General features: G+C 45.9%; 1 protein-coding gene across 4 annotated transcripts in view; it reads right to left on the reverse strand.

Annotated features, from left to right (window-relative positions):
• Positions 1-1,419: 1,419 nt before the first annotated feature.
• The window catches only part of LOC134205312 (V-type proton ATPase 116 kDa subunit a 1-like), a 65,747-nt gene continuing 40,614 nt past the window's right edge, over positions 1,420-26,552 (reverse strand). For 2 of the 4 annotated variants that reach the window (XM_062680461.1, XM_062680459.1), the window contains exons 2-6: positions 11,875-12,029; positions 11,288-11,809; positions 2,274-3,861; positions 2,041-2,212; positions 1,420-1,759 (exon numbers count right to left, since the gene is read on the reverse strand). In XM_062680461.1, coding sequence (XP_062536445.1) covers positions 1,663-1,759; positions 2,041-2,212; positions 2,274-3,861; positions 11,288-11,809; positions 11,875-11,991 — 2,496 coding nt within the window. In that variant the 5' untranslated portion in view covers positions 11,992-12,029 and the 3' untranslated portion in view covers positions 1,420-1,662. Of the gene's footprint in view, positions 1,760-2,040; positions 2,213-2,273; positions 3,862-11,287; positions 11,810-11,874; positions 12,030-14,456; positions 14,789-26,552 lie in introns of those variants that run through there. The other 2 variants (XM_062680462.1, XM_062680460.1) reach the window with 2 other exon arrangements.

Raw genomic sequence — 26,552 nt, forward strand, 5'->3', positions numbered from 1 at the left:
TGTCAGAAGTATTTATAATTGGAACAGTTTACAATCAAGTGTACAAAATCTCGTTTCGATATCAGCATTCAAGAAAGCAGTTTATCAGCTAGTGAATTGATCCTGTTAAGATCAATGTAGAAGTCAATCAAAGAAGTAACTTATTTTCAAATCTTCTAAACGACGCACTTCATGTTATCATCATAAATCTTAAACATAAAAGACATTGTCTTAAGTTAATGGAAAGCAATAAAAATGAATGAAAATGAAAAGCACTCGGAGTATTCGAGAGACGGGTGCTTAGGACCATCTTTGGCGGTGTGCAAGAAGACGGTGTGTGGCGGCGAAGAATGAACCATGAGCTCGCCCAACTCTACGGCGAACCCAGTATCCAGAAGGTAGCTAAAGCCGGAAGGGTACGATGGGCAGGACATGTTGCAAGAATGCCGGACAGCAACCCTGCAAAGATGGTGTTCGCTTCCGATCCGGCAGGTACGAGACGGCGTGGAGCGCAGCGAGCGAGATGGGCAGACCAGGTGCAGACTTGGCGAGTGTGGGGCGTATTCGAGGATGGAGAGATGCGGCCTCGAACCGTGCATTGTGGCGTCAAATTGTTGATTCAGTGTTATCTGTTTAGATGTTAACTAAATAAATGAAATGAAATGAATATTATCGGGATTGATCGCCGTTCCGTGGCACGTGGAAGAGGCTTTTGCGTCTTTTAAGGGTGAGACAGCTAGGATTGGACTCACGATCAATGCCAGCAAAACTGAGTACATGGTCGCTGGCAATCAACGTGGGTTCATTAGTGGTGGTAGTAGTGAAATGGTGCTGGATGGTGAAAAATGAGACATGGACATGTATATCATGAGGCTAACACGATGATACTTTTATGCCCAAGGAAATCGATACAATTTCCAATCCGCAAATTATCTACACCAGCACCGGGAATCGAACCCACCCACCCTCAGCATGGTTTTGCTACGTAGCCGCGCATCTTACCGCACAGCTAAGGAGGGCAAGAACAATGCACTGCTAAAAACAGACAGCTACCGCGTGGTTACCAAAGAACAAAAAACAAAATTCAAACTGACCCCTGGTCAATTGGTCAGTTAAGCCAAAACATGCTGTCTTTCGATTACATGACATGTTTTAAAATCGTAAATAATTGTCATGCATCAACAGGAAGAACACTAAGTTTTAGGAATATAATTTCGACGTAAGTAAAGCATTGTAACGCTTGCATATCATTGCTTTTTAAATCGGAAAACAAGAATAATATGTTTTAAATTATTGTCAATATCCTGCAACGTATCAAAAATTTTATTATTTGCTACTACGATGATACTTTCAGCACCAAATTTCGACAAGAATAATTAATAAGATAAAATCGCAACGCAATCATATTTTGATCTGTGATATAAAATAATTGTAAACTCATTTCGTGCAGTACTCTCTTTATTCTACTGATATTTATTTTTAACTGAAGACCGTGATTAAAAACGAAACGTGGATAATACTGTAAATTACTCAAAAACGAGATTCTGAATTAGGAGAAACTTTTGTTTAAAGAATGAGTAGAATATCAAAGTCGTGCACCATACAATTTAAAAATGAGATTCGAATACTGATCGATCACGGTGTGTTGTTATAGTGAAACATTTAGTGGGGAAAAAATCAATTTTAATCCAAATCATCATCTGCATCGAGGATCTGTTTGAAGGAGAATGGCTGGAAAACGTATCCGAGGCCTTCGTAGAACTTGCTCATGAATTCAACCCTGTAAACGATAGCAAGTTAGCATTAATGATAATTCTAAATCGATTTTATTTTGATATCATAACCACGTTGATCATTAACAATTAACAAGAATAAGTCAATTAACAAGAATAAGTTGCTCAACTTCAACGATTAAATTACACCTGCATAACTGGAAGTTACGGTGAATGATGACAGATTTCTAATGTAAAACATCACTCACTAAGTAATCAACTAATATCATTATTTTCTTTTTACAAACCATCAACGTGGTTTACACCTATGTTTTTATCAAGTACTTACCAATGAAGACGGAGTGTGTGCAAGAATGCAGACAAACCTTCCATCATAACCAGAATGGCAAGGGTGAACAGGGCCCACGCTCCAAATACGAAGTACAACATGATAGCTCCCTTGTATGAAGATTGCTTCAGACCCATAGACAGTACCATGTTCCACAGCACTTCCGAAAGTTCTGCAAATATTTATGGCATTATAAAATTATTTATTTATTCAGGAACATCATTGTAACTTACGAGCATGAGCAAGGGACAAGGCCCACAAACGAAGATACGATGCAGTATGTGATACGGTACTGAGAACGTATTCAATAGTATGAATAGCTTGATGAATGAAAATTTCGCTGATCGGCTCATCGTCATGCCCGCCGTGAGCGGGAGCCTTTGCAGGTTCGGGATTTTCGATGGCGGTTTCCGTCTGCTGATTTATGTCCCCATTATGATGAGCTGCAGCCGTCTTCTTTCTGTTGAACATGATATAGAGTGGCTTACCAAGAAGCATCCACGGGACGCAAAGCAATGCGATAAAAACGAAGGTGCGTTGTAAAGATGCTTGGAAGGAATACATATATTCTTCACACCCATGCAGAGGAGCTGTTTGTTTGAAGAGCATCATGTTGATGAACATGATGAGTACGGATGGAGCACAACCTGGTGTGTGTGGTTGGTAATCGGTCTTAGCAGTGTACTGGATCCATTTCATGAACATCATGAAAACCATATAAGCAAACAACAAAACTAGGAAAATAATCTGAGGAAGAAACTCCAACAAAATGCTGACGCGTTTCTTAAAGAAGTTAAAGTTGACAACGCTCATGCAAACACCGAATATCATGTGAACAACACCGAAAATAATTGACAGCTTCATTTTGTAAGAGTTCAGGAAAATAATCTTATTAGTGGCAAGCTGCCAAACAGGATCCAGCCCAATCGCATAAATATCATCTTTAAGGTCCGATGAACCCGGATTCAAAGTTAGATCTTTGTTGGTCATTATTGTCGAGGTGTTATATCCGATATTCCAGGAACTGCCAAATATATTCATAGATTTAGAGAAAACGTCGTTGTATACAAATCCGGTGTACATCGAAAACAATCCCATCAAGAAAATAATATAACGACCTCCGAAGAAAATGTTCCAAATTTCGTTGGTGGATCTTTTAGCGCCCAATTTCTTTTCGCCGGAGACCATCCAAAATCCGAACAGTGTCATAATCATTCCATGACCCAAATCGCCAAACATGATGCCGAACAAGAATGGGAAAGTGATGATGGTGTACAGCGCAGGGTTTGCCTCGCGGTAGGACGCAATACCATATGAATCAATCAAGTTTTGGAAGCCACGAGTAAATTTATTGGTTCGGTTGAACGTCGGTGGATGTTCGCTCGTTTCGATGACATTCAGAAACGAAGGAATGGTGCTCCCAACGGCGGCCGACCCATCGGACAGTGCCTTTTGCACGATCGGGAGATCCAAAACTGGAACCCAACACTCCCCAATCAAGCATTTCTTTGTTACGTCCATGTTGAACAGGTTCAAAGTGTGATAGATGGCCTTCATCTTCTTTACCATGATTCTCCAGCGTGGCAGTTCTTTGGCCACGGTAGATAGCACACGGGATCGATGGTCCTGCGTTTGGTTCAGTACCATGTTCAAATCTTCCAGACGCGTGCGTACACCTTTGACCATTTCTTCGCGCTCATCGGCAGCGCTCGGGCATGGATAAAGCGATGCGTGGTAGCCGGTGCAAACCTTCTTGATTCGCGACTTCAGCTGCTCGCCTTGGAAGAAGGCAGCAAATACGGTTTTGTAGATTTCGTTGCCCTGTAATGAGATTTGGTAATGTTATTATTGTGTGAGTACTAGGTACTAAAATTTAAATAATCTTGTTGCCGATTATAGTTTGGAGTCCAGTTCATTAGGATGGCCGCAGTTACAACGAAATAATTATTAGTTTTATATCTTGGCTGGCTCGTCTCTAGGACATCGAAAGAAAATTGTTATTGTAAAGCTATGAGATAGTCGAGTATTGCTCTAATGACTTATCCAAACAGCCCCGCAAGCCAGCCTTGAAAAACAAGCAACGAACTAGGACAATCGCAAAGACCGAAGTGGCAAAAAGGAACTAGAGAGTGGAAACTCGTTTCATATGCATACTCGCAAATACCTATTTAAAAAAATTAGGTTTGTATACAAGACACGACCGCTCGACGTAAACTACGTAAAACCAAATATAGTACACTGAACCAATCATTCCGCTTTATATAGAAAAGAAGGAACCATCCCACCGACACTACTACTCAGCTTTAGTAGCCCCTCCCACTCTGTGAGGGAGAAGGGACCCCAATTTCTAGCAGCTAGAGCACCTCATTCATACACTCCAGTTCTATAATTGATAATCCCCTAAAAGTAGGAAATTACAAAGGATTGGGACGCGTTGTATAGGAGATGCATGGTACATGAAAGAACTAAAATTTTCAATAGTTTAGCGTTGATAATCGAAAGTTTCAATACTACTGGCAAATTGGTGGAGAGTTTGCGAATTGATTGATATATAAATCTTTAAACCCCATTGAAAGATAAAGGACCTATTAATGTTACAAATCTTACATGATTTCGTGACGGTTCCAAATTTGGAAATATTCATTTTACACCCTGCATCTGAGTCTGCACCTTAGACGTAGTTTACGTCAAAAACTGCGGAATCGGCATCGTAGCGCTACAAGAGGTATGTTGCCAGTATCGACGGAAACGGCCTCCTGGGGGCAACATGGACTGTCCAAGGGATTTAGGACCTCTCCACACGGATTTGCGATATAGAAGGCCTGCCTAGGACGTGGTGGGGTTTGACAATAAAAACTCATTGTATGTTGTGGATATTGTAATATTGTGAAAGTGAGGGCTGGCAGTCTAACATTCTACTCTCTTTGTATAGACGAGTGACACTAACTCGAAACGGCGAGTGGGCTAATGGTATTGTAGCACGCTGTCCAATCCTGCCACCCATTTTGCCTTCTGGATGGAAGTAGGCTCTGATGCCCTTTCCTGACTTGCACTTATTTTGCTCTGAACACGAAAGTGTCAACCTCTCGCGTGGCCTCCCTGTATGCCGTAAAAGGCATGCATAGATAAACATGGGATCATTCAAGGCGACTACTTTGGTAGGATTCGACGGCAGCCACAAGGGGGACCCAATAGCGATGCAGCGGTAGCTATGGAAGTGGTAAGGTCTTTTAGAAGGGTGGAGAGCGGAGTGACGGAGGCTGCAACTAGCAGCACCAGAGTCTCCCCAGTAGTGATAGCGGATGCCCTATCAGCACGCTCGGCGGGTCACTACCCGGGATGCGGGAGGTCGTCGAGCAACTCGATAGCATTATTGAGTTCGCGAGCGTGAGGCAAAACATCAGTAAGGAACTGAAACAGAACTTTCTGATGGTTCGCCAAGTTGTTCGAGTTGCGCATCTCCTTTCGACAGCTCTTTCGTATGACAGTTTGCATGGTTTGCTCGTTTCGATTCGAGGTGCGCAATACCACCCCAGGACGCTTTTAGCAGGCGGGTGGGGGGAAGCGAGAAGGCCGTCAAAGGTGCTCAAATTGAGGCCTTCTCCTTCTTTGGTGGTCCAAGAGGCGATTGACTTTGCCCTGATCAACGTAGAAAAGACTGCACCTAACCCGAAACGGCTCGAGCAGCAATCCGGCGAAGGCGTTCAAAGCAAAGCCAAACTTCGTGCGACCATAAAGGAGAAACGTCGTCTGGGCGGAGCAGACCGGGGTTCAGTGGAGCCCGAACGACGTCGACCCGAGAAGGCGTTTTCTCGGCTCAAAAAGGTGAAAGACACCAACAAAGAATTCCTTGACAGCTGGTTAGAGGGTAAAGCGGAAGTAAAACGCATCTCGATCCGCAAGGAAAATCAAGGACAGAGGCGAGGTCTTGTTGATGAAAAATAACAAGGATAAGTACGCCGTAGTCCTTAAATCGATGCGGCAGCCGAAAGACTTTTGACACTGAGAGAGGACGTGTGAAGCGTCAGACACTCACCGAGGCCGGGGAACTGATCTATGTGCTAAAACGTGGAGCGCAAGCTAGCGGTACGGCTTACAAGAGGCTGGCTCAGGATGTCCTGGGTGACGGCATCGAGGTGAGGTTCTTGCGAAAGTGACCCTCCAGGGTAAACAATTGGACGAGGTTACGGATGCAGACGACATCGTCTCTGTCGTCAAATCGCAGTGCGGTATGGGGGTTGAGAAAATCTCTGTACGCTTAGAAGGCGGACTATTTCGCATGCCTACTTCAGCTTACCACTCGCGGAAGCCAAAAAGGTTCTGGAGCGAGGGAAGATCCGCTGGTCAGCAAGCTCAATATTAAGCTCGAGCGATCACCATCCTAATCGCCGCCTACGAAGTGTTATCAGATAATCATCCGTCGTCTGTTAGTGAATGATTTTGTATGAAGCTATCAAGATAAGTTTGTTGACATCCCCTCGACAACGGACCAGATCTTTACTATACGGCAAATCCTACAAAAATGCCGTGATCATAAGGTCCCAATCCAGTGGCGTCGCGTAACCTCACTTTTTGCCTGTTCACTGATACGAAAAACGATAATTTTGATTAATTGCATATTATTCGGCAACTCGGCCGTACGAAAACTATTTTTTGTTAAATATCTTGGCTGTGCATATGCACAGCATATGTCGAAAATGGACAAATTGATATGAAATTTGCGAAAAAGAATCCACGTGTCTTGGAGGACTCAGAACCTCAACCTCTACTCTCTAGATAGGCGTGATAACCCCTACACAACAAGACCACTTAAAGGTCACGTTTGCGGAAAAGCCATCAGAATCCGAGTACCAACCTCCACCGCGGTTAGCTCTCTTTTTTGCAAATTGAATATCTTTCGGATGCTTGATTTGTCCAATCTCCACATGTGGTGGAGGTTGGTACTCGGATTCTGATGGCTTTTCCGCAAACGTGACCTTTAAGTGGTCTTGTTGTGTAGGGGTTATCACGCCTATCTAGAGAGTAGGAGGTTGAGGGTTCGAGTCCCTCCAAGACACGTGGATTCTTTTTCGCAAATTTCATATCAATTTGTCCATTTCGAAACATGTGCTGTGCTGTGCATATGCACAGCCAAAATATTTAACAAAAAACATATTTTCGTACGGCCGAGTTGCCGAATAATATGCAATGAATTGTAATCAAGTGTCGGTCTTCCACCGTCATTATTCGTCTGAGTTCACGCGACCGCTTACGTTAAGGCAATCAAACTCATCAAATGCTTTAGCCAAGCAAGCCTTTGGCACAGCAGAGTGCGATTGAATTCGCATTCTATACCGTCCCGCCCAGACAGTTCCTGGGGGCATGGAGTGCGATCCTCTCGTTTAATAAACAATGTGCACTCGCTTGGCTGTGGGTATACAATAGTAAAGCACATGTGGAGATTGGACAAATCAAGCATCCGAAAGATATTCAATTTGCAAAAAGAGAGCTAACCGCGGTGGAGGTTGGTACTCGGATTCTGATGGCTTTTCCGCAAACGTGACCTTTAAGTGGTCTTGTTGTGTAGGGGTTATCACGCCTAACTAGAGAGTAGGAGGTTGAGGGTTCGAGTCCCTCCAAGACACGTGGATTCTTTTTCGCAAATTTCATATCAATTTGTCCATTTTCGAAACATATGCTGTGCATATGCACAGCCAAGATATTTAACAAAAAAATAGTTTTCGTACGGCCGAGTTGCCGAATAATATGCAATTAATTGTAATCAAGTGTCGGTCTTTCACCGTCATTAGTCGTCTGAGTACACGCGACCGCTTACGTTAAGGCAATCAAACTCATCAAATGCTTTAGCCAAGCAAGCCTTTGGCACAGCAGAGTGCGATTGAATTCGCATTCTATACCGTCCCGCCCAGACAGTTCCTGGGGGCATGGAGTGCGATCCTCTCGTTTAATAAACAATGTGCACTCGCTTGGCTGTGGGTATACAATAGTAAAGCACATGTGGAGATTGGACAAATCAAGCATCCGAGAGATATTCAATTTGCAAAAAGACCTAACAGCGGTGGAGGTTGGTACTCGGATTCTGATGGCTTTTCCGCAAACGTAAGTGGTCTTCTTATGTAGGGGTTATCACGCCTATCTAGAGAGTAGGAGGTTGAGGGTTCGAATCCCTCCAAGACACGTGGATTCTTTTTCGCAAATTTCATATCAATTTGTCCATTTCGAAACATATGCTGTGCATATGCACAGCCAAGATATTTGATAATTTTGATGTTTTTACAGGCCAAATAAAAAATAAAATAATTAGAGTCGTTTAAGCTAATCAAAATCTAGTAATTCGATGCATTTCCGCACAAAAATTCCTTAAATTCAAATCCAGTGCACAGGTAGATTGAGGTTAGGGAAACGCCACAGCCCAATGCACCATTTGTTTATCGATTTTGAGGCAACAAACAATATTGCGATGCATGGTGTCATGCGGAAAGCCGGCTTCCGACAGCCGGAGTACGATTATCAACTGATCTAGTCAGTTTGTTTAGTTTCAAGAATGATATGAACATTGTTGGCAGCACATTTGGCTGCACTAACAAGCAGTTCTACCACCTGAAACGTGGTGGTGAATGCTTCGAAGACAAAGTACAATACATGGATGCTAGTAGGAGAAACCAATCGCGACATGGCCGCTTGAGAAGCGGTATTATGTCGAGGAATTTATTTACTCCTCCTGATAATAATGTAAGTCGCAAAATACGAAGGTGCAGCATCTGAGAAAGTCGGGCCTACCACAAGCTCCAGTTGAAATTGCGGTCCAAAAAGATTCACACCCGCACCAAATACAACATGTACAAAATGCTCATAAGACCGGTGGTCTTCTAAGAACATGATACTTGGACCATGCTCGAGGAGAGCATGCAAGCTCTCTAGGTATTTGAGAGACGGGCTACTTAGGAACATCTTTGGCGGTGTGCAAAATGGCGTGTGGCGGCGCATAATGAATCACGAGCTCATCCAACTAAACAGCGAACAGTGTACTTAGAAGCTGGAAAATCTGGAAGGATACAATGGGCAGGGCATTGTTGCAAGAATGCTCTGTAAAGCTGGTGTTCGATTCAGAACCGGTTGGAACAAGAAGACATGGAGCGCAGCGAGCGAGGTAGACGGACAAGGAACAAAATAACTTGTGATTCAGTGTCATTCGTTCAGATTTAATGAAAATGAATCCTACTACATTTCTACCCAAAATTGTGTTGTGATTGTGTAGGTACCGATCAAAAAAATCTAATTCTCTGCTTATTTTTAGTTGCAACGAAAAATAAGCACCAGTCCAGATAGTCGCTAAGGGTGCGGCCAGAGTAGACGCGAAGTGCGATGCGAAGCGAAGCGTCCATACGATTTGACAGCTCCTTATCAGGGAATCATTTTTTCTTGGATGCGCACGAGAAACGTTGTCCCCAGACATGTTGGGTACCTATCTGTCAAAACGCACTGATTTTTCCTTCGTTGATATTTAGTGCCCTATCCTCGCCAGCAAAAGATGTTTCGCCAGTGACGACAGCGACAGTCTCCCTCTATAGTTTATTACCTCTATTGAAACGAGCGACAAAAGAGAACCAACGACAATGCTTTGTTTTTGTCGGAGATAATAATAGTGCTGTCCAATGAGAGCTTGAAGTAGCTCGAAGTTTCTCCCTGTCCTGCTCATGCCCATTTGTTGACAAAAAAAGAACAAGCAGGACGGGAACAACTTCGAGCTACTTCGAGCTGCTCATTGGCCAGCATTAGTGCTGTCCAATGAGAGCTTGAAGTAGCTCGAAGTTTCTCTCTGTTCTGCTCATGCCTATTTGTTGACAAAAAAGAACGAGCAGAACGGGAACAACTTCGAGCTACTTCGAGCTGCTCATTGGACAGCACTATTAATAATGACAAAGATCCGAAAAAAATTGTCAGCAACAAAAAAGAAGACAATTTTGTTGCCAACTTTTGATCCCGTTATTTTGCATTATCTCTACAGCAAATTTCGTTTTTTTGCTATCATAGTTTCTGCTTTTGTGGAAATATTCGATAATCTAACTATGATTACAAAATTAGCATCGTATTCTTGGAAATATCAGAGCATGCGAGGCTCTTGTCATATATTAGTGCTGTCCAATGAGAGCTCGAAGTAGCTCGAAGTTTCTCCCTGTCCTGCTCATGCCTATTTGTTGACAAAAAAGAACGAGCAGGACGGGAACAACTTCAAGCTACTTCGAGCTGCTCATTGGACAGCATTATTATTGTGTTTGGGTTCTGATAAAGGCATGTTGCGAGGTGCGTTTGTCAGTAACAAACTCTGTTAAGGTGATTATACAATCAAGCCATGTTGTGAATTTCAAATTCACCACACGGTTTTCTACTCCTATTACCAAAAGTTCAAATCTAGCGTAATAATTTTCGTACAATGATGAAATTGAAGTCGATTGTTTAGCATAAGTAAGCAAACGATCTACGAATGTTTCATCGCCATGGGCTTTGTGGTTCTCTCAATTCGTGCTCTTGAAAAATCACAAGAAAAAGCACGTGGTTGCCAAGATGGCCGATGTGTGGCTTTGTTGTATAACCACCTTAACGACAAAGGGTATATTATTCGCGAAGTCGAAGCAAAATTCTTCACACAAACAATGACAGTTCTTTATGGATTTTTACAGTAGAGCAACAGAGAGGAGGAGATGGCGGCCATGTTTCACTCAAACTATGACAGATATCAATGGGATTTCCCATAGGAGGGAAGAGCAGAATTTGCTTCGACTTCGCGAATTATGCGTTGCTCGAATATTGATTCCCTGCTCTTTATTATTGATTGTTATTTGTTATTATATTTTTCCTACAGAAAAATGGGACATTTTTGTAGGCGCTCGGTGTGACTCGGCAGAACCCCGGCCATTTGTACTACGGATAAATTTTACACATCTATGAGAGCCTTTGAAAATTATCACTAAAGTTGTTATTTTGTTGCAAGGCACAATAGTGAACCGCGTAACAGAGAAGCGTTTTGAACACGAGAACGCATGTTCGTGTTCACAACTTTCAGAACGCTGAACTGTATTCAGAGTTCAAAACTTAGAACACCAAGGCTCGCACTTGGCTCATGTTCTGTTCACTATGCATCTCTCGTGTACCGAGAAAGGCAAAACAACAATAATACGAAAAATTAGGATGATTAAGAATTTAGTTTAACTCAAATTATTATCAACAAGCTATCTTCAATACTTACAGATGCTGGATCTTCCAATGGCTTCTCCAATTCGACCTGACGTAGGAAAACATTACCACGTGAGATTCGCCACAGCATACGTTCGAACCCGGGTACCTTCTCACGTTGGATTACTCCAGCCACAAATCCCAACCGTCCTCTGACCTGAGCCTGCGCCTGATCATCGAGAATCAAATTGTTCCTAGTGGCATCCAAATTCACGGCACCCTCTTGTTCGAAGAAGAAACCCTGGGTGCGTTCCAGCACGTGCTTCAACTCCGTCAATTCAAGATAGTTGGACTTCAAATTGACGGCGTTCTGAGATAACTCCAAAATTTCACTTTCTGTCTTCTCCAGATGGGCCTCCAAATCGATAATTTCCCGCGGATTCGGAGCCCGCGGAAGCTCGTCTCGAACGTCCGGAATCTTCACGTTATCTTTTTTCACCTCGGCCTCGACGTAGCGAAGCTTACGCTCCATCTCGTCGCAGCGACGCACCTCGCTAACGAACTTGCGCTGAAAGGCGTTGACCTCCGAGTTCAACTGAAAAAGTAGAATATTATAGTAAAAATGCACTTTGGACTACCGAGTCATGATAATAGACATACATCACGGAACTGGACAGCGCCCGTTTCGCCGAGTTCGGAAACAGAAGTGTAAGCAGCCTCTGGTTGGATGAACATCTGGCATAGTGCCATCTCCTCACTCCTAAACATGGCCCCCATCTTGCTGGGATTGAGCGTCAAGCTTTCTCCGGTTAAAACTGTAGAATAAAAAATATATTTTTGAATATTCATTTTATTAGTCATTTAACGAGCACAGATTACTTCTAAATTATGCTTCGTGGGTTTGTGCCACATAAAAGTTCAATGAGCTATTACTAACGACATTCGAAACCATATCTATATGAGCTTGTGCCCCGATTTAGTAATTCAACCACCCAAATAATTCGTTTTGCAATTCAATATTGTGCTTCCAGTTGAAAACCGAAGTGAGCTCTCGCGACGATTGAGTTTTTCCTTATTTCCTGATGTCGCAACTGGATCGCGACTAGTGCGCATCTATGCCACCGGCGTGCGCCATGATGCGCACTAGTCGCGACGTAGTTGCGACAAAAGAAAACGGAAGAAAACTCGATTGTCGCGAGAGCTTACTTCGGTTTTCAACTGGAAGTACAATACAATATCAGAATATGTTTGTGTTTTCAATTTTTACACATAGACAGATATTGGTATGTATGGAAGAAATAATATATGAATCACAGAGAATAGACATGGCGGAATGAACAAAATTTTGTTGAAAATGTGTTGGCCGACAAATTAAATCTCACAATCTGACGGTAAACGGCAATTTTAGATGAACATCAGTGTGGCAATTCTCAGCAAACTGGCAACCACTGACGTACCGACATACTTTAAAATGGCCAGTACAAAGTTTTACACAACCGCTCGAACTAAGATGAACATCTATTTTCTGTGTATGAACCATGTATTGCTGATACCTTTTATTAACACCGTTTTTGATATACCTACCATACATCAACTAAACATGGAAGTGCAAATTAATCGTCACATGATCGCGAACGTCGTCAGAGAAAATACCTAAAACTCATTCGAACGGCGCTGGAACAAAATGATGTCGGATGAGGTGGCATGGTGGCATCCCGTATCATGGGTGCGCGATCACTTGGACACATGATCGCAATACGGCAATGAATCTATCTAATAGGTTTCATCAAATCACGCGGTTACAATAGCGTGCGAAAAAGTTATCTTACATAATTTTAGTGGAAATTGAGCAATAATGTAATAAGACTGTTGTAATCGTATAAATGAAATTCAAATTTACTTTCTGAATTCAATACCATTTAAAGAATTGATCACCGTCTGATGATAAATTAGAAAATAAAATCGTATTGTAATTATAAGATACATTCGTAGCCAAGATGCTTAAATTCCACACATTCAGGAGCAGGAATGAAAATGTTATTTCATGTCACTCAATTATTTGTTCTCTTTAACTTGTTTCACCACCAACCTGTAACAGTTGAATGATTTTTTTTTAAATTCTTTACTTGCGGCCCTAAGGTTGGCTCACCTCTGAATGATCTTATAACCGCCCATAAAGAACTATACTGTCTGTAATCGCATATCAGAACCTCATTTGCAGGGTTTCTCATTCATGTGGGGAAAATATGCGATTCAAAGCAATACAACTTCGTTAATAAAAATATTACCAGAATGTTGCGAGATGTCAGCCGACATAAATTAAGACAAATTTTATATGACAATAAAAACATTTTGAAATAATTTAAACAACTTAGTCGAATGACAAGAACTAACATTATTCAACACTGTCCAAGAGTATTCTGGTCTGATAATTCTCTCGAAGAATCTTTTAAATTTGTAGTTTTCTGCTCTGAATTATTTGCTTTTTAGAGGTGAGATATGTGTTCAAAATGTGAAGAGAGCGGTTGAGCGATTGGTACATCACATTCGGTTTACCGGGCCTTTTATCAAACATTTTTGTTCTGAGTAAACATAGAACTTTTGTGTACAAGAGATGAAAAAATACTAATGTTATTTCTTAAGTTTTATAACTAAAAGCTAAAACAACTCAACTTTAGAAAGTATTAAATGGATACCTTCAGATTTCTACCAAGAAATAAAGCAGTCTAAGACCGAGTGAGAATATGAAGCGCCATTGAGAAGAAGTCGTGCCTTAATTGAAAAATCACACACATACCATGTTGCGTATACCATGTTCTCTGTGTTCTGTAGAATAATTGAAACCATGATTAACGCTTGCTCATTTTCATGCTGTTGATAATAATTTGCCTGCCTTCACGCAACTGTATGAGACAACTGGTTTCACGTTATATATTTTTAGATTAGTTTTCCTTCGTTTATTCGAGAAAGTATAAAAAGCAAAATCATGTGTTGCTATACCTCTATTCTATTGTCACATGATCTACCTAGAACACTTTTTACTTCAAATGCGATCATGTGACACTATCATACATTCGATCACCATGCACAATGTTCTGAATGTTTTTCCAAGCATCGTATATTCCATAATATCTACTAAAGTTATTGAATAGGCAATTTTCACGTGCTCTGAATAATTAATTGCAACCCTCATAAAACCATCAAGAACATCAGTGATGTTTTACTGTTTTAATAATACAAACCGTCGTACTCCAATCAACCGCAACCACCAACTTTCCTGAGTCTCGTCCGCTCTTTCACTCTGTCGATAACTTCCCGGCAAACGTCTCCGAACTCTTCGGGGTGATGTTACATCTGCGAATCGCAGAGCACTACTGACGGGCCGACCAGAACGAATTAAACAGTTTGATAAGGCAGTAAATTGCTCATGCACAGCTACTGCACGATCGAATACAGCACCCGCACGGAAGATATGTATATATTGTGTAGTTATTATTAAACACTTTTGTTGCCATATGTCACAAAATTTCGATATGGGAATTTCTATACAGTTGATCCTCCACGATCCGATAGAGAAGTGAGGGAAACGATCATCGTTAAACACGAACGATGGATCTCCTACATATACATGATCATGTTACATCCGTGATTCGGTTTTGATCGCATAACTTCCACATATAAAGGGATTCACTGTACTATTAACGATATTTTTACTGAGCGATCTTCATACACACACGCTAGCAATGTACATGCGTATTTAGCTAGAGCTCCTATACATATAACCTGACAAAGAAAATGATCACATGGTGGTCGAACCGATCGTGATAATAGCAATGCCACGATCGGCGGAATCATTTCTGTAAACAATAAACATTGGAAGGAAAGATTATATTATTCGAGTCTCTCTTACTCTCGTTTTCTTATTTCTAAAGTTCGTCTTTCGTTCGCTATCTTTCGGCTTTTGGTAGTTTATGGAAGGTTAGGCAGCAAAGAGGCAACAACCGTAATGTTCTCTCATTGATGTCATCTAATATGTATGGGAATAAAATTATTTATGATTGATTTCCATTTAAATTTGTAGTGTTCTGCTTCGGAAGAATGGAACAATGACTTTTGAAATCTCACAACAAGCCATTCATAATCCAATCAGCTCAACTTTCAAGTATCATAAAGCTGATTGAGATTTAGATGTAAAACATCATAGGGTATTAGACCATTTGGGCAGCACCCCCTATTCCCGACCGCTATGATTACTACTCGGGCATGGTACAACCTTAAGTATAATTCTTCTTTATTTAAACATTTTTGTTCGACAATTATTATTTAACATGTAAAGTGATTGGCCAGCTTGGCCCTCCAACCTCGCCTTTAAATGTTTTTAATGTTATTTAACATTTTTTTAATTATAAATTCAATTTATCATGACGGCCTTTAGGAGGCGCTAGTGTGTTTTAAAAAATTTGATAACCTAGCTACTATTTACACTAAATATTTACAATAAAAATTTGATAACATAAATGGAACTAGCGCCCTAATCGCTATCTGGTCCGAAAAGGCGCAATGGATCCTAAACTTTTCTTTACACTCGCCAAAACGTTTATGTAACGTTTTTATACCGGCCAGACAGTGGATCTCGGATGTTCTTGCCCTGGGAGGAGTGTTGAGAATCATCTTCAAGAATTTGTTTTGTACTCGTTGGGAGTTTCAGATGATAAGTTTGAGCGCAACTCTCCCAGACCGGCATGCTATATTCGATCACAGGGAGGATAATTTCCTTGTAGAAAGCATGCTTATTTTTCAGGGACAGGGATAATGACAATGACCGCCTGGGTTGATCAAAGGGTACAGTAGTTTCAACAAACGTTACACTTCGTCACTGTCTTGTCAACCTGTTGCTTGAAAATAAACTTGCTTGCTGTCGAGAGTCAAGCCAAGGTAGTCGGCCTCATTGGCCCATACCACAGTCGTGCCATTAAGGATGATTTTACAGTCCTCAGGCGGAACCTGTTTAGGGGATTTAGAGTGGGGGAAAATGATGACCTGGGTCATCGCCGAGTTGATACAGATCTTCCAGCTGGTTAGATACTGGCATGTCAGAGGTGAACAGATTGAAAAGCAGGGGCCCGAGGATACTGACCTGGGGGACGCCTGCGACGTTGTTGTGCGCTTTGGAACTCGCTCCGCTGATTGAGACCCGGAATGTCCTTGCCGACAGGTAATTGATTTTCACCAGATAGCTGGGAAGATTGTAGCGTTGTAGTTTGTACACCAGGCCATCATGCCATACATTGTCGAATGCCTTCTCAACATCGAGTAAGGCCATGGCGGATGTTTTTGATACAAACTTGTTGCGTCTGATGACGTTGGTAACTCGAGTCAGTTGGTGTACGGTTGACCGACCGCGTCGGAAACCATACTGTTCCTGGAGCAAGATGTTGAGATTTTCGGCAGACTCGAGTAACCGGTGATGAATAGCATTTTCGAATAGCTTGGGTAATCCTGACATGGGACGCTGATGGGACGATAACTTTTGGTGGAAGAAGGATCTTTTCCAGGCTTCCGGATGGGGATGACTTTCACTGACTTCCAGGACGATGGAAAGTAGCTGAGCCGAAGACACTGATTAAAGTTCAGCGAAAGGTGCTCAAAGAATGGAGCACTCATATGTTTGAGTTCGACATTTAGGATGCTGTCGAAACCTAGGGCCTTCATGTTTTTCGATAATTTGATATAGGCCGTCAATTCGTCAGCGGAGATTTCCAACTCCTCCGAGAAGTCGTTGGGAGTCAGATGAATGTTGTGTGCATACTCGTTAACGCTAACGGCCCAAGATTGTGTGAACTGACGAAGTGACCTCCTATGTCAGCGACCTTCTCTTCAGGAGTTATCAAGGGATTCTTAGAGCCATTGTTGACTACTGGGATTAAAGGTGGAATGGGCTGATGCTTAAATTTTTGTATTTTGATGATTTTCCAGACTTTGCAGTCTGGAAGAGTGCGGATCTTATTTGAGAAATCATTATTTTTGAGGTCCACCATTCTGGCCCTAATATTTTTTGTGAATCAAATGCAGCGTGCCTTAAGCTCAGGCAGTGCAGTACGCTGAATCTGTCTGCGAGTGACATTCCGCAAATCTTTGGTGAGTGTATCGATTGTTAGGGTGTTGCTTACCTGCCTAGCCGTCGGTACATGTTGATCACGGGCCACCGAGATCGCCTCCTCGATGGAACGCAGCTGACGATTAATAGCTTCAGCCGTTACCGGCCGCGCCTCGTAGTCGACGTTGGCGTCCACGCACCTTTGGAACAGGCCCCAGTCGACTCGATGATAATTTCGCCGGGGCAGCTGACGCTGATTAACCGAGGAGCCCACTTCCGCCACCACCGGACAGTGATCCGAGGTAAGCTCCTGGTAGACGACCGTCTGCGAGATGTGTTGTTATATCGAAGTGCGATGGCTACTCCAACCTCCCGTGGACGGCCGATCGAGTCGCATGATGCGGAAGTCCGGGATGTGAACACTCACTTCCGGTTTTAGGTACGTTTCACTGATGAATGGCACGTCGATCTCCTTCTCCTCGAGGAAATCAGCCATTTCGATGCTTTTGCTCTTGAGCGAGCAAGCGTTCCAGTTGACTAGGCCCACCCTAGCAGCCATTTTCAATAATGAACATTCATTCATTTATTTAGTTAACATCTAAACAGATAACACTGAATCAACAATTTGACGCCACAATACACGGTTCGAGGCCACATCTCTCCATCCTCGGATACGCCCCACGCTCGCCAAGTCGTTCTGCACCTGGTCTGCCCATCCAGCTCGCTGCGCTCCACGCCGTCTCGTACCTGCCGGATCGGAAGCGAACACCATCTTTGCAGGGTTGCTGTCCGGCATTCTTGCAACATGTCCTGCCCATCGTACCCTTCCGGCTTTAGCTACCTTCTGGATACTGGGTTCGCCGTAGAGTTGGGCGAGCTCATGGTTCATTCTTCGCCGCCACACACCGTCTTCTTGCACACCGCCAAAGATGGTCCTAAGCACCCGTCTCTCGAATACTCCGAGTGCTTGCAAGTCCTCCTCGAGCATTGTCCATGTTTCATGTCCGTAGAGGACAACCGGTCTTATAAGCGTCTTGTACATGACACATTTGGTGCGGTGGCGAATCTTTTTCGACCGCAGTTTCTTCTGGAGCCCGTAGTAGGCCCGACTTCCACTGATGATGCGCCTTCGTATTTCACGACTAACGTTGTTGTCAGCCGTTAGCAAGGATCCGAGGTAGACAAATTCCTCAACCACCTCGAAGGTATCCCCGTCTATCGTAACACTGCTTCCCAGGCGGGCCCTGTCGCGCTCGGTTCCGCCCACAAGCATGTACTTTGTCTTTGACGCATTCACCACCAGTCCAACTTTTATTGCTTCACGTTTCAGGCGGGTGTACAGTTCTGCCACCTTTGCAAATGTTCGGCCGACAATGTCCATGTCCGCGAAGCAAATAAATTGACTGGATCTGTTGAAAATCGTACCCGGCTGTTACACCCGGCTCTCCGCATGACACCTTCTAGCGCAATGTTGAACAACAGGCACGAAAGTCCATCACCTTGTCTTAGTCCCCGGCGCGATTCGAACGAACTGGAGTGTTCGCCCGAAATCTTCACACAGTTTTGCACACCATCCACCGTTGCTTTGATCAGTCTGGTAAGCTTCGCAGGGAAGCTGTTCTCGTCCATAATTTTCCATAGCTCTACGCGGTCTATACTGTCGTATGCCGCCTTGAAATCAACGAACAGATGGTGCGTTGGGACCTGGTATTCACGGCATTTTTGAAGGATTTGCCGTACAGTAAAGATCTGGTCCGTTGTCGAGTGGCCATCAACGAAGCCGGCTTGATAACTTCCCACGAACTCGTTCACTAATGGTGACAGACGACGGAAGATGATCTGGGATATCACTTTGTAGGCGGCATTAAGGATGGTGATCGCTCGAAAGTTCTCACACTCCAGTTTGTCGCCTTTCTTGTAGATGGGGCATATAACCCCTTCCTTCCACTCCTCCGGTAGCTGTTCGGTTTCCCAGATTCTGACTATCAGTTTGTGCAGGCAAGTGGCCAGCTTTTCCGGGCCCATCTTGATGAGCTCAGCTCCGATACCATCCTTACCAGCTGCTTTATTGGTCTTTAGCTGTTGACTGGCATCCTTAACTTCCCTCAAGGTGGGGGCTGGTTGGCTTCCATCGTCCGCTGAACTGACGTTGTCATCTCCTCCGCTGCCTTGACTTTCACTGCCTGTACTCTCAGCGCCATTCAGATGTTCCTCGTAGTGCTGCTTCCACCTTTCGATCACCACACGTTCGTCCGTCAAGATGCTCCCATCCTTATCCCGGCACATTTCGGCTCGCGGCACGAAGCCTTTGCGGGATGCGTTGAGCTTCTGATAGAACTTTGCGTGTATCTTGAGAACGGCACAGCTGTTCCATCTCCTCGCACTCCGCTTCTTCCAGGCGGCGTTTCTTCTCCTGAAAAAGGCGGGTCTGCTGTCTCCGCTTCCGTCTATAACGTTCCACGTTCTGCCGGGTACCTTGCTGCAGCGCGACCGCCCGCGCTGCGTCCTTCTCCTCCAGAATCTGTCTGCACTCTTCATCGAACCAATCGTTCCGTCGACTTCGACCCATATACCCAACGTTGTTCTCCGCTGCGTCGTTAATGGCTGCTTTAACTGTATTCCAGCAGTCCTCAAGAGGGGCCCCATCGAGCTCACCCTCTTCCGGCAACGCTGCCTCGAGATGCTGCGCGTATGCAGTGGCGACATCAGGTTGCTTCAGTCGCTCTAGGTCGTACCGCGGCGGTCGTCGGTACCGAACATTGTTGATGACGGATAGTTTTGGGCGCAGTTTAACCATCACCAGATAGTGGTCAGAGTCGATGTTAGCGCCACGATATGTCCTGACGTCGATAATGTCGGAGAAGTGCCGTCCATCAATCAGAACGTGGTCGATTTGTGATTCTGTCTGCAGTGGTGATCTCCAGGTGTACCGATACGGGAGGCTGTGTTGGAAGTAGGTGCTGCGAATGGCCATATTCTTGGAGGCGGCGAAATCAATTAGTCGTAGGCCGTTTTCGTTCGTCAACCGGTGAGCGCTGAACTTCCAATAGTCGGTCTAAACTCCTCCTCTTGGCCAACCTGAGCGTTCAAATCTCCTATGACGATTTTGACGTCGTGGCTTGGGCAGCTGTCGTACTCACGTTCCAGCTGCGCGTAGAATGCGTCCTTATCATCATCAGTGCTTCCGGAGTGTGGGCTATGGACGTTGATTATGCTGAAGTTGAAGAACCGGCCTTTGATCCTCAACTTGCACATTCTTTTATTGATCGGCCACCACCCGATCACGCGCCTTTGCATATCGCCCATCACTATGAAAGCTGTTCCCAGCTCGTGTGTGTTGCCGCAGCTCTGGTAGATGGTATGATTACCTCTAAACGTTCGCACCATTGATCCCTTCCAACAAACCTCCTGCAGCGCTACAATGCCAAATCCACGGTCCTTGAGCACATCGGCGAGTATGCGTGTGCTCCCGATGAAGTTGAGAGATTTGCAGTTCCACGAACCGAGTTTCCAATCGCTAGTCCCTTTTCGTCGCAGTGGTCTTCGCCGATGGTTCCGGTCCGTACTCTCTTGTTGATTGTTCGTTGCTTAAGATTTTTAAAGGCTGGCTTGCAGGGGCCTGACACCAAAACCCTAAATTTCCGGAGGACCATTCCTCCTTATTTCCGGTGGACCATGGTGCACAGTTTCACTTAGAGTCCCTCGCTGGCACTCGGACGATGATCAGCCGCCCCTAACATGGAGAACAGACGCTGTTGTGAGCCGATCCTGACATGGAGAACAGACGCTCAATAAGATTTGCACCTCCGGAGAGGTGCAAACCCCCCCCCCCTTCCCTGTCAGCATACGACCATAGTTCCCACCGGGGTTGGTTACCCGATCTTCCCTAAGGTTGCTCGTATCCCGGCCAGCACCGCGGGGAGGTAGGGATAGGAGTTGCTGGGTAAGAGGCTAAGGACCGCGAGATGGGGTCTATTTTATTCCTTCAGGTACGCGAAGTACCAATGGTACGCTTTACCCAGCATTTGCCGTGCCTGAACATAATGAACATGCCAAGAGTGAATACCTGGTCGAAACGGGTCGCAACCACTGGGCTGCGCGAAGATCGGCAACAGTTGCTCCGGAGTGTAGAGTGGAGCAGATTCTTCCGGTGGGGCGGCTTCGTTCTCCGACTGCCGACGGAACCCAGGAGGAGGGAGAGGGGGCCATTCGCAGATGGATGGTGCCGATGGTGCTGGAACTTGAACCGACGCGGGTGCCGCTGCCAGTCGCTTGTGCGGTTGTAACGGTGGGAGTATTGGAATCGCACGACGGGGAGTCGAGATGGCTGGAAAGTTCACCTCGTTAAGAGCAGAAACACGGATTTCCAAAAAACGCCTAGCGCTTTGGACAGTACTTGGTTGTAGCCCGATGTTTGTCGCCGCTGTTGGCGCATTTGGGACTAGCCACATTTGTTGCAGCGCGGCTTCCTACGGCAGTTTCTGTTGCCGTGCCCGAAGTTGAAGCAGTCGGTGCACTGCGTTACGTCGCAGTGCACTGGCCGGTATCGCTCCCAGTCAACGACGGTGTAATTTATAACGTCGACCCGCTTCAGGTCCTTCCACGTGGTGGAGCCGTGCTCCAGATGGACCAGGTAAAGTTGGTCACGATATCTCCTCGTCTTATCGTGACGAAAAAACTTGTGCACGGGCATTGGTTTCAGGCCGCAGCTCTCGAGTTCCGAAATTAGATCTTCTTGCTTCTTGCTTCTTGCATGCCATGGAGAAGTGTGTGAAAACTTGATTTTTACATTGCCTTTTAAGAAAAATTGAAGTACAGCAACAGTTCGCTAACTGGGCGCGTTTTAACTGGACTGTTTTTTAACTGGGCGTTCGCTAACTGGGCCAAAGCCCAGTTAAAAAGCAGTTATCCGTCAAAAAACAACAACAAAGACTCGTTGACGAGGGGACTCTGAATGGCATATTCTTTAAGCTTCATGTAAAACACGATCACAACAATGCATCGTGAATTCCCTCGTCAGCCCAGTTAAAAAGCGGCGTTCGTTAACTGGGCTGGTGTTTTAGCCCAGTTAGCGAACGGATGCTGTACAGTGATAAATTCACAAAAATGCGAACGGCTATTAAATTGGCTCGAAACTGCTGATTTATGTTTTAATTCGAGCCGAAATACATTGGAGTCTTTGAAGAAACATGTTCATTATCACGGGAAGTAAATAAATATGCTGTGAACTGTTTAGTAATTTGAATATTAAACTTTTGTTCGATGCTGTTCGATGCATTCGATTGTTGGTGGGAGAGGAGTGCGGGAGGTGCGGGGTGACCCGTGAAAGGTCCGGTGCCATATTGGCTGCCATCATGTTACTCTTTCAACTATGTCCTTAAGCTATTTGGTTTCACCGACGACATTGACATTATGGTACGTAACTTTGAGAAGATAAAGGTATCCTACAACAAACGGAAGAGGGAAACTAAGCGGATCGAACAAGTCATCAACACGTGAAGATGAAAATTCATAATAGGAACACAGCGAACAGACGTTCATCTTCGTTCCTGCAGTTGTGTAAGCTTTGCACTGGTCATTTTGAAGTATGTCGTTATTCCTTCGCTGTGCGATAAATAAAAAGATATTTTAGTTACCAGATAAAGATTGTCACTTCGGTTCCCCATGGCCACTGCGAGTTAGACCGGGACCATCGTCCCTAACCCCTAATCCCAAGGCGTCAAGCGACCCGTGCCGAGGGGATGCATGTGGGGTGAAATAATAAGCTAGGCCTTTAACGGAGCCTGATGAGCCTGGGCACCCTCCACAGTAATTGTCCCTTACCGCGTCATGCTGGGCTCTGGCGTGGTGGACCTCTTTTCCCGAGCAACTCGTGGGACCAAAATGGAAAACCAAGGCAATTCTTCAACTAGTGGTAGTAGTGTAGGCGACAACCCCTTCGCAAGAGGTGGGTTGTTCAGGTCTCCGCCTAGGAGACCAGAGGCAATAGTCGGCAGCTCAGTGCGCAGCGCCAGCGTGGGTCACTTACCCTCCTCTCGGCTAAAACAACGCCGGTAGAGGTTATTGACGGCCCATGGCTTGTGGAGGCGATGAACCGCAAACGCGATGGGCTTTCGGCCTTCGAGCTGGCGACGGTACAGCTGGACGCCATCATCGACTTTGCGTCATCGAAGCATAATATCAGTAAGGACCTCAAGAGGAGCTTGCTGAAACTTTGAAAGTCGATGTTGGACGCCAAGCTGCGGCCAAGTGCGAACCCGTGAAATCGATGGAGTCGAGGTCTACCCAGACTGAGGCCCAAGAATTCGCGGATTTGGGCAAGATCGAATCGACCAAGGGCGTGCCAGCGAAGACGGTGGTGCCAAAGTCTACTCAGACTGAGGCTCAAGTATTCGCGGGCACGTCGGGGGTGACTGCTCCAACGGAGCAGACACAAAAACGGGGGAGACAGTCTCCAGGGGATGAGCTCCCTGGGCCCGCTCCAAAACGCGGAGGGTTACTACCCCGAACAAGGGTAGTGGGGCTGGGAAGCTGAACCCCGGCCAGGTACCTCCAAAACCGGGGGAGGAAGGACCTGGAAAGGTCCGTCCACCCAGGAAAGACGGTGGTAAGGGGTTACGGCAGGCTGAGAGCTCTCAGACCAGGGAAATAGAGGGGGATGACGCCTCCTGGACCCTGGTCATGAACAAGAGGAAACCGAAGACGTCAAGGGCCGAAAAGAAGGCCCAGGCGAATGAGGGTAGCAAGAAGTCTAGGGTAGGCGCCAATCGCTCCAGGGGCGATGCCCTAGTCTTGAAGGCGATGAGGAGTGAAGTCAAGCTCGGTGAACTCGGCGCCGACGTACGTCGAATAAGACGTATCCGGATGGGCGAGATGATCCTAGAGCTAAAGCGGGGCGTCTCACAAAAGGACGCCGCCTACAATAAGTTGGCGGAGGAAGTCCTAGGCGAGACGGTCAAGGTGAGGGCACTCACGACGGAGGTGAATCTAAGGGTTAAAGACCTGGACGAGATCATCGAAGTCGAAGAGCTCGTCACAGCACTGCGGCCAACAGTGTGAAGTGGAGGCGTCCACCGCAGCCGTTCGGCTACGGAAAGGTCCGGCAGGGACACAGGTAGCATTGGTTCGGCTACCTGCAGCGGACGCCTCCAAGGTAGTCAAGTTAGGGAGCGTCAAGGTGGGTTGGTCGGTATGCCCTGTGGGCATATATGAGCAACCCGAAGTTTGCTTCAAGTGCCTGGAACCGGGGCACAAGCAATGGGACTGCAAAGGCCCTGACAGAAGCAAGCTCTGTCGACGCTGCGGATTGGAGGGACATAAGGCACAATGCTGCACGAACCCTCCCAGCTGTTTGATCTGTTCCAGCAAAGCTGCGAACAGCAAGCACCCCATGGGGGGTTCGAAGTGCCCGGCGTTTAAGCGTGCTGCAAAATCACAGTGCAGGTAACGCAGCGAAACCTGAACCACTGTGATGCAGCCCAGCAACTGCTGTGTCAGACAGTTGCTGAATGGGGGACGGATATCGCCATCATAGCAGATCCTTACCGGGTACCCGGCAGGAACGGTAATTGGGTCACCGATGGGTCTAAAATGGCAGCGATATGGACAACGGGGAAATACCCAGTTCAAGAGTTGGTGTCTTCGACACACGAGGGCTTCGTCATTGCCAAAATCAACGGGGTCTTCTTCTGCAGCTGCTATGCGCCTCCTCGATGGTCGATCGAGCAGTTCGGTCGAATGCTAGATTGTTTGACGGCTAACTTGATGGGGCGTAGGCCGGTGGTGATAGCGGGGGACTTGGGCCGTGGAATGGGGAAGCCGATCCACGAATCAACGGGGGCAGATCCTGCTGGAATCACTGGCCATGTTGGATGTGGACTTGGCTAATGTCGGTACCAAAAGTACCTACAGCTGGAACGGTGCCGAGTCGATTATCGACGTTACGTTCTGGAGCCCTGGCCAAACGAGTAGTTTGAACTGGAGGGTAGATGTTGGCTACACTCACAACGACCACCTGGTGGTTCGCTACAGTATCGACTATACGACCAGCATTCAGAGACGGAAGAAGGGGCGAGGCCTAGTCCTCGTATGTGGAAGACATCATACTTCGACGACGAGGTGTTTAAGGAAACGCTCCGCCGCTAGCACAATACTCTCGGTCTGAACGGCGAGCAGCTGGTAACAGTACTCTCGCGTGCATGCGATGCCACCATGCCTAGGAAAGTCCACCCTAGGAATGGGAGACCACCGGCTTACTGGTGGACTCAAGCAATTGCGAACCTGCGCCGCGCCTGCCTACGGGCAAGGAGGCGGATGCAGCGAGCACGCACAGAAGAGGGGCGTGTTGAACGACGGGTGGCTTTCGTGGCTGCTAGAGCCGCTCTGAAGACTGAGATTAGATCAAGCAAAAAAGCCTGCTTCGAGGGCCTGTGTCAAAGTGCCAACGCGAATCCATGAGGTGACGCCTATAGGGTCGTAATGGCCAAGACACGTGGGGCGATGGCCCCTACAGAGCGGTCTATAGAGATGCTGGAGAGGATCATCGCGGGGCTCTTCCCACGTCACGACCCAAGTCCCTGGCCTCCCTTTGTGGAGCTGCCACGGGCCAGGGTGGCCGACGAGGGAAGAGTAACGGTGGCAGAACTTGCGGGGATTGCACAGTCCCTTAGTGTAGGTAAGGCGCTAGGACCGGATGGTATTCCGAACCTGGCCATCAAAGCGGCCATTGCCGAGGCTCCCGGGATGTTCAGATCTGTCATGTAGAGATGCCTGGACGAGGGAGTCTTCCCTGAAGCATGAAAAAGGCAGAGCTTGGTCCTATTGCCAAAGGCGGAAAACCACCGGGGGATCCGTCGGCATATAGACCAATATGCCTGCTTGATACGGCGGGGAAGGTGCTCGAGAAGATCATCCTCAACAGGTTGTTGATACGCACGGAGGGTGCGGATGGTCTATAGAGTAATCAGTTTGGCTTCCGAAAGGGTAAGTCGACCGTAGACGCTATCTTGTCGGTTACCAAATCCGCGGAGATAGCTATCCAGCGTAAGAGGAGAGGAGTTCGCTATAGTATTGTGCAGTAGTGACTCTCGACGTGAGAAATGCTTTCAATAGTGCCAGTTGGGCAGCTATTGCAGATGCGCTCCTGCGTCTTGGAATTCCCGAGTACCTGTACAAGATTCTCGGAAGCTACTTCCAGAATCGAGTACTGGTATACGACACGGAGGCGGATCGGAAGTGCGTT

Source organism: Armigeres subalbatus, chromosome 1 (genome assembly GCF_024139115.2).
Source record: "Armigeres subalbatus isolate Guangzhou_Male chromosome 1, GZ_Asu_2, whole genome shotgun sequence".
Classification (NCBI taxonomy): domain Eukaryota; kingdom Metazoa; phylum Arthropoda; class Insecta; order Diptera; family Culicidae; genus Armigeres; species Armigeres subalbatus.